This window comes from Sylvia atricapilla, chromosome 3 (assembly GCF_009819655.1).
Source record: "Sylvia atricapilla isolate bSylAtr1 chromosome 3, bSylAtr1.pri, whole genome shotgun sequence".
NCBI lineage: Eukaryota > Metazoa > Chordata > Aves > Passeriformes > Sylviidae > Sylvia > Sylvia atricapilla.
In genome coordinates this window covers 98858812-98871949 of record NC_089142.1, presented here as the reverse complement: position 1 = coordinate 98871949, position 13138 = coordinate 98858812, and the positions used below count along the sequence as shown (strand labels likewise).

General features: G+C 38.3%; 1 protein-coding gene across 3 annotated transcripts in view; it reads left to right on the top strand.

Annotated features, from left to right (window-relative positions):
- Positions 1–13138, top strand: part of FBXO11 (F-box protein 11) — a 69820-nt gene that overhangs the window by 36289 nt on the left and 20393 nt on the right. For 2 of the 3 annotated variants that reach the window (XM_066316340.1, XM_066316342.1), the window contains exons 4-9: positions 4642–4786; positions 6035–6164; positions 7159–7242; positions 7331–7463; positions 12505–12611; positions 12703–12814. In XM_066316340.1, coding sequence (XP_066172437.1) covers positions 4642–4786; positions 6035–6164; positions 7159–7242; positions 7331–7463; positions 12505–12611; positions 12703–12814 — 711 coding nt within the window. The remainder of the gene's footprint in view (positions 1–4641; positions 4787–6034; positions 6165–7158; positions 7243–7330; positions 7464–12504; positions 12612–12702; positions 12815–13138) is intronic. The other variant, XM_066316341.1, reaches the window with a different exon arrangement.

Below are 13138 nucleotides of genomic sequence, written 5' to 3'. Positions count from 1 at the left end.
AACCTGTGTCATTTTGCATTGATTCATCTCCTGATTGGCTCTCTGGAGCCTTGTGCAGACTTGCCTTGTCGCAGTCTCTGTTTCTCTTGACAGTTCTTAGTTTTTCTTCCATTTCATTCACTTTCTTGCTGTGTTTGTCATTGTACTTTTACTCTCCTGTTTTCTTTAATAAAAGTCTGTAACTTTCTAACATGAATGACACTGATTTCCAGAGGAATTCTCCATGCTTTCACTGTGCATTCCATTTTTTAGATCCTTGAGTTCCTGTGGGGAAAGTATGGGGATTGTGGAGGCTTCTCCAGCATGGAATTAACGGAAGAACTGTAAACAGTGATTTTACAATTTAACTTTTAAGACTGTGTTCAGACCAGTTGCAATGTAAGAAAGGAGTGTCCTTCTCAAAGCATTTTCTATTGAATCTCTTTCCCAGTATGGGTGATGGTTATTTTTTATTCTCCCTGTTGAGTTTCTGAGATATTCCTCTAAATTTGTAGGAACATTGATTCTGGTGAAATTTATCTTAACACACAGTCCCCTTCACCTCATGTTTTTGCTTGGCATGGGTAATAATAGCTATTGTAACTGAGTTGTGAGTGTGAGACTCTTTGGGTTGTCATGAGTGGTGACTGTGTATTGTCATCTGGGCTGTACAGGTGTTTATTTTAGAAATGAAGATGAAATGAAGGCATGGGACTAGAAGTACAGGAAAATTTCTTGGTGGAAAACCATTCCTTGTCGTACAAACTGAGTGGAGGAAAACTCAACAGAGTTGAAAGGAGAAATGCCAGTCAGCTAGAATTCCTGACTGGAGTGGAGCCAGGAGCTGGAAAGACGTGTATTTTAATAAAAATTTCAGAGTTAGTTCTGCTGAGAGTGTTGCTATTTTAGAATTCTCTTTTCACTGAACTATGGATTTGCAGTACATTCTGCGACTTGAGGTTACTGGCTCACTCACTGATTGTTCTGTACAGTAGGAACATGCATAACTTTACAGAACTTACTGACTTTTTTAATTGATTTTTTTTCTTTTTCTATTGATTTCCTAAGATACTTTCCTAAGAGCAATACATGCTGTGTTTCTGCCATATTTCTGCTTCTTAACAAGAAAAGATTTTTATTAAATATGTCTTTATGGAGCAAAAGCTATTTGGCTCCATCTTCACTACTAAAATGGACAAAAAAGGCAACCATATAAGCCATAATTGACAGTTTCGTATTCTTGGGGTGGCATTCTATGTCTTTGTACAAAGAAGGGAATTCACTTTCAGGCAGCTTTCCCTGCTCTTTGTCTTGATATTACTTTGCTAGTCCCTATCAGCTAAATGATCTAAACTGAAACTGAATTAGCTTCATGCATATCCTGTGGAAACTGAATGACATAAGTAGCTAACTGGTGTTTCTAACTTTGAGATATGCCATATATTAATGCTTACTAAATCATAAATAGTTCAACTGTCAACTTACATTAGGGCAAAGATAAAGATTGGTGATGACCTCTTGCACTTTATTTTTATTCTTACCTGGTTTTGACGCTTATTTGGAAAACTGATTGGGTTTCTTTTAATATGAGTGTGCATTTTGTACATTACCTTCACTTCATCGGTAGCATGAAACTGTCTGGAGTAGGAACATCTAAATGCTTCTGATTTGGTGGCCAGACAAGCCTTTTAAAACTGTTTTGGCTCATATTTGTAAACTGAGAGGAAGAACACATTGATTACATCCTTGCTTTGACACATTACTAAAAGATATCCAAGATGTGAAGTGTGGATTTATAGAACAAGAGCATGTAGGTCTCTCTTGGATACAGAGAAGTCTTCACGTTAAGAAGCAAATTAGGTTTTTCAAATTATACTGGAGAATTTCACCTGATAATCACTGTATCAGTGATTTGAGGTGGAGAAATCTTAAATCAACCCCTGCTTAATTGAGCAGAAGGGCAATTTAAATTAAATTGCTCACTTCTGTAGGATTTTGAATAAAGCTGAGTGAGGATAGCAAACACCTGTAAAATCATCATCTTCATTTTGAAGGCAGTGCCTAAGTTTCCAAGTAAATGCAATTAAAAGATTTTTCAGGGGCAAGTAGGTTAATTTGGGCTTTTAAATTTTTATTGCTATTTTTATATCAAGTGTTTTGACTCTTTTCTCAAAGTCGGTCCTTGTCCCCTGCAGTAAGGAAGCACATCTGGATTTTAATTTTGAAATCGAGCCTAGGGAGTATGAACTTCGGAGCACTGGGAGGGCACTATGTTAGTGAGCTTCCCCACTCAATAAAAAATTTTTCAAGGCCCTAACATAGATAAAGGAAAAAAAACCCTGCACATTTATGGAAGTAACTGGTTAAATTGTATGCCTCAGGGATTTGTGTGTTAAAAGGAGAAGACAGGTCATGGAAAACTTGGGAGGATTTACTATTTTGCATCTGCAGTATAACATCTTTGCTTTCAATAAGACAGTAGAAGACTATGTTTAACTGGAAAGCTACCAGAAAAAGATTAATTTAGAAGCAATGTCCAATTATCCTGTGATGCATTTCAAGAGTAATTAGGACTGTAGAATGAACTCCTCCTGCTTGTTTGACACAGGGAGGACCCTTTATATCTGCAGTGGAAAAATACTTTTTTAAAACCAGCATTGATAGTGCATGTAACATTTTTTGGTGATGCCCAACCACATTTGCCTTACAGGCTACTGTTTAGCTCTTCAGGCTCCCCAAGTATCTCTTGAGCAGAAGGCCTTTCCAAACTACTTGCATTTCCTAAGTTTTACCAACCTACTGGCCTCAGCCTAACTCATAAGGCTTTGTTTTGGTTTTTCTTGAATAAAAATAATTTTGTAATCTGCATTAATAATGCTGTTGCAGAAGAGAACTGTCTTGGCCAACTTCTGGGCATTTATTCCTGTTTCTTTCCTTGTGTCCCATGCTAGCAGTTCTGTAGCTTGCTATGGACTACAGCAAGGAGCTGATCATAAAAAAAATTCTGGAGGAGGATAGGATACTGTGGTACCAAATAGCTGTGAGCATGTGGAATGCTGGTACTTACCACTTTGGCACAGCATAGATTTTTGTTGGGTTGAAGTGGCATATACCTGTAGTTTATGGCTGTAAACTGTGATACTGCTGTGAGCAGCTGTCAACTGCATAAATACCCCTCTGGCATCTGAGATGAAATTGGTATTCTGGAATCACTAAGGGGACGTTCATATGGTGGCACAGCGAGGAACATGTTCAAGGAAGGTGCTGCAGTCTCAGATATATTGCAGAATTTCTACTGCCTGGTCTGATCAGAGATGTAAGCATGACACTCTGGAAAAACAGCTCTAATCACTTCTGTCTCAGTACACATGTTCTAGTGACGTGGTCTGCAAACCCCAATTTAAGCAGGGGTAAAAAAGCCGCAGTTTAGTGATTGCAGTTCCTGTTTTCTCCATCTTACAGCTGGAAATAACACATTTCTTTGTGCTGCCTTATCCAGGGGAATCCTGGGGCAGTTTGTTTGTTTTCTTTATATGGAAAGTCTCACATGGATAATATTTTTTAGAGTGTTATTCTGTCATATTTACTAGGTCATGTTTCTTAAGGTCACTTCAGTAGGCTTCTTGTAGTAGCCAAAATGAGAATCCTGTTGCTCCTTAGGCTCAGATGTTCTAAGAAAAAATATTGTGACAGCCATGACGTAGATGTAATTGTGCACTAAGTTCAGCAGGCACAAACTTTGAATGCCTTGCATACAAATCCTCTAAACTTGGGTAGCTGCTCTGTGTGTCTATGCCTGTAGGATCACAGAAAGGATCCTGAAGCTATTAGCCAAACAGGTGAGCTTTGCAAGCAGAACTCACCTGCTTTGAGGATTCCTGCCCCAGGAGGACCTGGTGAGAACACAAACTGCAGGCAGGGCTTTCCCAAGGGAGCTGTTGTATGTGGAGTGTCCATGTGCTCATGAGCAGGGGTTTAACAAACTGCACTCCTGTCTCCACACAGTGACATGGGGATACAACTTTCTCCAGCCTCTCTGAAGAAATGCATCTGGCAAGACTAATGCTTCTTCTGGTTTAGATTTTTCATTTTAAAAGGAAGAACATAAACGGGAGTAAGTGGAAGGAGGAGACTTGGGAATTATTGATGCTTGTTGGTTTCCTCCATCCCAGATGTCTCTCTTTCCCTCATGTGTTCATTGTGGGAGAACAAGGAAGTCTTCCTAGTAGTTTTTCCAGAGAGTGACTACTTCTGATTAAATTATTTTGTGTTTGAAAACATTTGCAGACATTTTGGCTTTGGGACTGCATTATTGTTATTGTATGGATAATGTGGATTAATTGAACCACAATGAAGTTAATAGCAGTGACAAGCCAGCATTTCTGGAACATGCACAGTAGCCTGCACTTCTGCACTTGTTTGCAGAATGATTCTTCCAATAGAAAAGGTGAACTAAGAAGTTTGGAAAGAGGACTTCAAGTCTGTAACTTCTATTTGATTTTTTGCCTTTGGTTTAGAAGAAACAAGCTTTAGAAAAAGGCTGCCTTGAGCTAATCAACATTTTAAATGGGAATCTTTCAAGTGACAAGTCGGTAATCTTTTGCAGTCAGAATTGAGCTCACTAAATATGTCAATAACCTTGTATTGATTACTGTTTAATAGCAGCACCTGCAGAACAATATCTTCAGGAGAAGTTGCCAGATGAAGTGGTTCTAAAGATCTTTTCCTACCTGCTGGAGCAGGATCTCTGTAGAGCAGCTTGTGTGTGTAAACGCTTCAGTGAGCTGGCTAATGATCCAATTTTGTGGTAAGTGAAAAGCTATTCCTCATTATCTTGGGAAATACTAGATGTGCTGCTCAAGATGCCAGTACAATAGAAAAATTGAAATGCTGGTTACAATTAGTTGAAGGAAACCAGTTGTATTTTATTATGTCTGCTTTAGTTAAACATTACTTGTTACTTGTGAATATCTGATTATATGTATTAAACAGTAAAATTTGGTTCTCTAGTCGTGTAGGTACTAGTTAAACAATGCCTGTTTTAAAAAAATCGATTCCTTCAGTTGCCATTCCTTCTTCTCCCTTTAACTTTTTTTAGGCTATGATGGGGAATGTGTTATTTCACACAGAAGGAACAAAACATTTCTTCAACTTAGATGCAAGCTTTGTCTAGTGTTACTTAAATGGGGTTTTTGTTTGGTTTGATTTTTGTTTGTTTTGTTTAATGGTTGGATACTTGGGCTGTTTTCCCCCATATGAGTCTGCCTTTCCCCTGGGTTATTGAGAGTTTGAATAAATGAGAACTAAATAGGTAATTTTTTTGTGAGGGAAACCCAACATATTTCTTAAGCTGATTTGTTTTAAAAGTAAAGATTAAGATTAAAAGAAAAATAATAAAATACCATCACAGAACTACCCCTTTTTTCTGTCCTAAAGACAGTTTTGGGGATGCCTTCTCAAATGAATTACAACTTCTGTGATTCAGTGGCATCCTGTAGTCTGGGCTTAGTATCAGCAGGCTGAGACACTGCAATTATTTGCATTCTGGCACTAATGAAAGAATCCAACTGCTGTGTGCTGTTTCTTTTTCTTTTTAAACCACTGTAATTTGTTCACTGATGAACTCTTTTTGGAATACAGTGCATCACTTGTTCTCAGTGAATGCATTTTTCAGGGTTTTTTTGGCAAGGTGAGTAAGAGGTGGCATGCTTGGTCTTAATTTTTGTTACACTTTTTCTACTAGCTTTTTTAAGTGTGAAAGCAATGCTGTAGTTAATGCACAGTTCGATTCACAAATAGTGTCACTGGCTAAGTTTCTTCATGAAAATGTAATGTTGAGAACATTTTCTCTTGGATCATAAAGCACATAAAAGTTTTTGTCAGAAAAACACAAGTCAGTACAAGAAAAAACTTGGTTTTAGGTGGTAGGTACTGATCTTGGTTGGATTTACTGTCACTGGCAAATTCTGTTCAAAAGGCCCCCAGGTTTTAGCCTTTGCTTCTATATTCAATAGGTTGAGTAATCGGAAACACGTTAATTTTCTCTTCTGCTCAGGAAAAGATTGTATATGGAAGTATTTGAGTACACTCGTCCAATGATGCATCCTGAACCTGGTAAATTTTATCAGATTAATCCAGAAGAATATGAACATCCAAATCCCTGGAAAGAAAGCTTCCAGCAGCTGGTAACAGTTTTATTAATTTATATTCAAATTTATGGGTGTTTATAAAAGTAAAAACACCAACTTCCGCAATGTGGCTGACAACAGTAATTTTCTTGGGTTTAGACTTTTAAGATCCTTGGGGTGGTGTGCAGTAGGGGGAATTCAGAAGTTATTTCCTGTTTTGAGGCACTCTTCAGGGAGACACCACATGGTAAAGTCCTTGAGTATCCAGTTCTTCTGCATTGGGTTTTGCATCACTGAAATTTTGTGTACTAACATCAGTTTTGTGTCATGATCTGAGACTCACAGCGTGAAAGATGCTGTTGTCATATCTTACTAAACCAGTGTGTTTGCTGGTTATCAGATTTGTGTGCATCTTCCTCTGGTAAACCAAGCCTGTATTGGTAATATCACTTGGGCTAAATAGTGATTTACAGCTGGCCTGACTGAAGGTCAGCAAATCTTCTTTAAGGAATGTGATTGGACTTCCCAATCCAAAATTTCAAAGGTATTAAATGAGTCCTGGGCATGATACTAGGAAAACAAGGGAAATAGACCATGTGTTGCTGGTTAATGAATTTCTGAAGTACATTGGGGACAAATGCTTGACTTGGCTTATTTGTTTAGTATTCAATCACTAGTGAAAGTATGGGACTCTCTTTTCCTCACCATATAAAGGCAGTTTTTTTGGCAAGCTGCTAGAAAATCAAGAGATGGAAGTAAGGACAGCTCTTGTGGAATGATTCAGGTGTATGAAGCTTTTTCAGTTGGGTTCAAGGCTTATGCTGTGCAAGTTGGACCCATGGCTTAGTTGATCACTCTCTAAGGCTCAGACATGTTTTGGTGTTGCCATTCCAAACTGTGTGCCTGGAGTGGGCAGTCAGTATATGATCCTTACTCCCTGGGACAAACTGATATCAGCAAATGACTTGTTAATTAGGGAATCAGTAGATCTGTCAGTGCATTCAGACCCAGCTGTCTGCAAGCTTATCACAAACTCTCTTCCTTGTTTCAGTACAAAGGAGCACATGTAAAGCCAGGTTTTGCCGAACACTTCTACAGTAATCCTGCAAGATACAAAGGAAGAGAAAATATGTTGGTATGTTTCTAAAGCAGTTCTTAAAAATATTTGTGCATCTGTATAAATGGAAATGGACATTATTCTAAATTTGTTCCCTTTCTTCTAGTATTACGATACCATTGAGGATGCTCTTGGTGGAGTTCAAGAAGCTCATTTTGATGGACTTATCTTTGTTCACTCTGGTATATATACTGATGAATGGATATATATAGAATCTCCAATCACCATGATTGGTGCAGGTATGTGAACTGGGAGCATCACTGTCTCAAACTTGTGTTAATTACCACCTTAATTACCATGATACTCGTGTATTAAATATCCAGTATAAAATGCCCATCTTTCTTCATCTGCCTAGCAAATAAGTGATTTTTGTACAAGTGTCACTAACTGACGCTTCAGACTGAAGTGCTGTTGTCTGCTTGCTAGTTCTTGGAATAACTTAATTTAATTTTTTATTTCATTAGGAAAAAAATTGGAATTTGCCAGCTTATTCAGTTATAGGACAGCAGTTGAAATTTTTACATTCATACATACCCATATATATATATACATAAGCCATCTCCAGAGTAGAAACCAGCAGTGAGAGCAAGCCCAAATTAGTATCTGTCCCATTTTCTTCAGTATTACAATTCCATCTTGAGGAAGGAAATGAGAGCATCCAGCAGAAAGATTCTGAGACTGGAGGTTCTTCCTCTGTTCTCTGCCAACTGTTCCTCTGAACAGAAGCCTTTATGGAGAAGAAGATCAGACACAGAGAACAGGAGAGGTTTAGGAAGTTAATATAATATACCAGGCTGCAAACTGTGGTACTTGTGGAGCTGCTTGCTTTTCCTGTCACTACTAGGAGCATACTAGGAGCTACCAGTGGCATGATAACTGGTAGGAATTCAGGCTATATTACTCTCTGGTAGAGATTTTGATTAAGGGGTCTCAGACCTCTTGCTCCTGTGGTGATCCAGAAGTGAATTACCTGCTGTTTGTGTTTTGTGAGAAGCTATCTCTCTGGGTTGGTTGGGTTTACTGGGTTGTGGGTTTTATTGAGGGTGGTGAGTTTGGATTTTTTTGTTTGTTCGTAAGGGGAGAGGTTGTTTGTTTTGGTGGGTGTGTTTCGTATGTATATGTTCTTTGTTTTTCAAAATCCTTCTTGCCAAAGAACATACATGTTATCTCTCTTTTCTCTCTAAACATATACAGAATCTCTGAGTATTTATTTCTTCTCCATACCAACTGTTTTGTTCTTGAGTGAGACTGTTCTGGCACTTCTTGCCTGGGTTTTGCAGCCTTGGCAGGGAGAATGGTTTTGAGCAATGCAGTCATATTGTTCCAGTGTTATTCTGAAAAATTGTCCCCGCAGATCTGCAAGATGTGGCTGTGTTAGTATGTGAGTTTGTCAGTTTGTGACTGCGTTTCTGGAGCTAACATTCTGAACATGCCCACTTACAGTGCTTTGGTCTGCGTTTTGGAGCGCAAACCAGATTGCTTTTGGATGAGACTAATTTAAGAGACGTGTTCCTGGAATACTCTCACTGCCCTTCAGTAGCCAGTGTATGTTCAGTCAGAGAGACCTGGTGAGGACTAATGCAAAGTCAGTCTCTCCTCCCTTCCCTGTCCTGCAGTGTGTGCTGGGGGTGACTGATCCTGGGCACTGGTTCCCTCTGGGGTACCACTGCTGTGTTAGGCTGCAGTGCTTGCTAATGGAAATGTGCCCACAGACAAATATCCCCTGGCTTCTGTTTCACAGAAGAGAGGATCAAGGTACAAGAAGGGCAGGTCGTATTCATGAAGTGTTTAAAATCCAGAGAAACTGGATCAGCACTGTCCTAAGATACAAAATTTCACAGTCACTTCATGGCACTTGAAGTGTTATCTTTGATATCTGGGTAAACTTGTGCATGTTCTCTGCTTTAAGTTTTGAAAAGCCATATGCTTTCCCTTCCTCTGGAATTCACCTAAGTTATTCAGAAAAACAGTTATCTGAAGTACAGTCCTTTAAAAACCAGGGACCTTTATTGTGTATTTTTGTAATAGAATAGCTATCTTGGGGAACAAAACTTCCAAGAGGAATCCAGCAATGCTAGATATATTTATATTTCAGTTTTTGGCATTGCTGACTTCACTTCCTCAGACTTTCTCCAGTGAATGGTGAGTGCTATTGTAGGGAGTCAATTTTCATTTGACTGGAAAAGAAAACAAATTAAAGTGAACCACTAAGCCTTGGAGAACTACCTCTTCTCTGTTCAGTCTGGCATGCTTTTCAGAATGGGAGGATTAAGGCAGCACCAAATCTCTCCGCATTTCTACTCAAATTTCTTTAATAGTTTATTCTTCTGGCTTCAGAGGAAGCACATTATTAGAAAGGCAGCTTAACATACCTTGAGCTTGGAAGAAGCTTCTGCTTGGTCACATAACTAATAACACACACTAAAATGTGCTTACAGAATAATGCCTGCTGTTCTGAGTTTTTTATTCTATTTAACTTTGGGGTTATTTCTTCCCTTAAATCTGTGGGAAGGATTTGGTTCATAAGGAACGCTTTGGAAGTATTACTAGTACTGTGACATATCTGAATTGCCAAAAAAGAAGCAAGAGGAGTGGTTCTGTAAGGAAATTGTTGCATCTGGTTCAGCAGACAGAAATACCTTTGTTTTTTTAAATAATTCTGTTTTCCAGAGTTGGGGGGGGGGGCGTGTTTGCTGCAGGAATAGGAGCCTTCCATGGGGTGCTCATTTCACTCAAGATGCAGAATCTACTAATTGCTGAGTTTCAGCAGTTGTACAGACTTGTCCTGATATGAGAATCTTCACTGAATGTGTATTTTCAGAGCTATAGCTTTCATTTATTCACTTTATTTTCCATTTGACTTAAATAATGTGCAAGTAAATGAAAGTAGATTATCAAAAGATCCTTCAGTCAAGAAGAAAAATAGTAGAACTGATCAGAATGTTTATTGTTATTTTAAGGGTGGAAAAATCTAAAATGGTAAGAAAACTATTATAATTGGATATTTTTTTACTTTAGAGTGCAAAGTTCTTTTTCAAATACCTATTCTGCATCTTTGAATTGAAGGCTTTATTTTGGACTTGTTTAGACCTTTGTGTTATTTACATCTTGTATATTGTACTATCCAAAAAATATCTGGTTTTTGCTTGGTACAATTGTACAGGGTCACAGTTAGTTCCTGCAGAGCGTAGTGATTTTTTGTCTTCTAATGCATGGGTAAGTGAAATTATTTTATTCCTTATGAGGAATTAAATAATTCTGCAGCAATATCCAGGTAATTTATATTTCTTTTGACAGTCCCTTACTGTAGGGTTTCTATTCCATTATTTCTAAATGGTCTATCCATGGTCCTTAAGCTGAGCATGGATTCTGATCCTGGGGAACATGACTCCCTTAGGTACCAGCAAACTGACTTCTTGGGAGCTGTGTTTTGCTTGATTACAAAATTAGTGGCCCTTTTCTTCCGTTTCCAATTCCAACTGGTTTTATTCTAAAGTGATTTAAGCCAAAAGCTGAAATAGAGATATTTCTCTGAATGAAGACTTCACAAAGATTCAATAGAATGTTGCAGAGAATTTCATTGGTGCATTTGAGATGAAATGAATGCTTAAGGAAGTCTTCACTATTTTCCTAGGGAGATCTAAGTGCAGTGATCTTCCTAACTGGCATGTTCTGTGATGGGCATTCTGGGACCTTCCCAACTCAGAAGTTACTACTTGTGTAGGAACTTGAGTGATTAGAGGAAGGTGTCCATAGAGAGCATGATCCAAGGGCTTTGCAAACAGTTCCACAAATCTGTTTAATAGTGTTTCAGAGCATCTAATATGAAGTGCATTTTTTCTGTGCCCTCCTGAAAGTTCTGATACTGATTCATGGCTCTCGTATCCTCCTAAGGGCTCTGTTTATTTCCTGACTTTGGTTTACCTGCAGTACTGTGGTGCTGTTCCTTTTCATGTGCTGAAACACATGGATTTGTTTATGCCACTGCGTTCGCACCATGGTGAATGTATAGAAATATTACCAAACCACAGAAATATGCTTTGTATGATGACACAACTCCTCATCAAAGCCTCTTCTAGTTGTTTATCTAGTACTAAGTGAATAGTGGTGTAGAGTAGAGCCAGACTACCTTAAAATATTTGCAGCTCTGTGGTAATGAAAGCGGAGATTGGGCTTTTAGATAGCAGAACAAGCTGGATAATAATGTAAATGTTGCTTCGTTCTGACTGACATCTTTCTGCCAGAGTGATAAAGAACAGGACATACTGCTTGTCTGTACTAATGTCAATAGACAACAGAAAAGGATCTGCTCATGAGGAATCCTGTGTGTAGGCTTTTCAATAAAACACAGAATTTAGGACAGATACCCACTCACGTTTGTGTTGAGTTGGGAACAGTTTAAAATGCTATCACATGAGTTATCTCCTATAGTACATGAAACTTCCACCTTTATATTTGGTGTGTTGACGGAGGGCTGCTTCTGGCTTGCATGTTTAACGTGCAGGTTTGAATCAGGCAAAACGATCTTGCTTGTGAATGAGCGTCATTGAATTTATTCCAGTGGGTGCCTAAGGTTAACTGGTGCTCCCTCTGCTGGCTCATGCCATCCCAACGTAAATATCACCTGCCTTTGGATTAAGGGTAAAGAATCGAACAGACCCTCGCCAGTAACATAGGAAATCAAATGACACATTATGGTCGTTTGCAAGTGAAACACTTTGTAACCTTCTGTACATACTACCAGTAGTATAGTTCAATCTAATTCCATCAGATTTTTTTATTTTTCATATAGAATAATGAGGATATCAATTTGAAACTGTGAGTCCGACATTTGAGAAGTGTGGAGAGGTCACTTGTAGGTCATGAGCTGATTAATAAGTAGTGGTTCATGTCAATGATGGAATGTATGTTTTTAGAATTAATAAAAGGGTTTGGAATACCAGAAGAAATTGTACTTGGAACAGAGTTAAACTACCTCTAGCCTGGTACCCATGTTTAAGCTGTTTGTTCAGTTCACTGTAAGTAGTAGTCAAAAACTAGCTCTGTAAGAGGAGGCTTTTCTCATAGTAGTAGATATTACTAAATTGGTGCCAGATTGTGTTAGTTAAAGTTTCATTGTCATTGAAACTTCCCTTTTAAGATCCTTTTGACAGGAAGACTGTTTATGTGCCAACAATAGCGTTAATTTTCCTTTGTTGCTTTGAACAGAATTCTGTAAGTGTTTTGAAGATAGTTTTTCAGTAGCATAAACTAAAAACTTACTAATTGTTTTCTTTGCAGCACCTGGAAAAGTAGCAGATAAAGTTATAATAGAAAACACTAGAGATTCCACCTTCGTTTTTATGGAGGGTTCTGAAGATGCCTATGTTGGATATATGACAATCAGGGTAAGACTCTCATCCTTAAGCAGATCTTTCAAAAACTTTATTTCAATGCCTGAGCAGTTAAATGCAACATTCCTATTTTCTTCCTTTTCAGTTCAACCCTGATGACAAATCTGCTCAGCATCACAATGCACACCACTGCTTAGAGATTACCGTGAACTGCAGTCCAATTATAGATCACTGTATTATTCGAAGTACTTGTACAGGTTAGTGGGCTTTTTATTGTTTGAAGAAACACAGCAAATTGAGTATGATTACTATTGGCATATTTTTATTTTTTGATGCAGGTATTCAATACAGGTCTGCAAGCCTTAATTGCCTTGGAGCATCACTATTAGGGTGACTTCTTTGTGTCCAAAGCCTCTGTGATAATGTGTACTTGGTTTTCTGTTTGAATCTGTTCAGACTCTTTGGGCAGTTGGTTTGAAATTGATAAGTGACAGTTGAATAAACATGTCTGAGTTTGGTGTATAGTTGCAGCTGGCAGGATAGGGCATTTTAAAGGGTTACACATGTTCATTGGGTTTGTA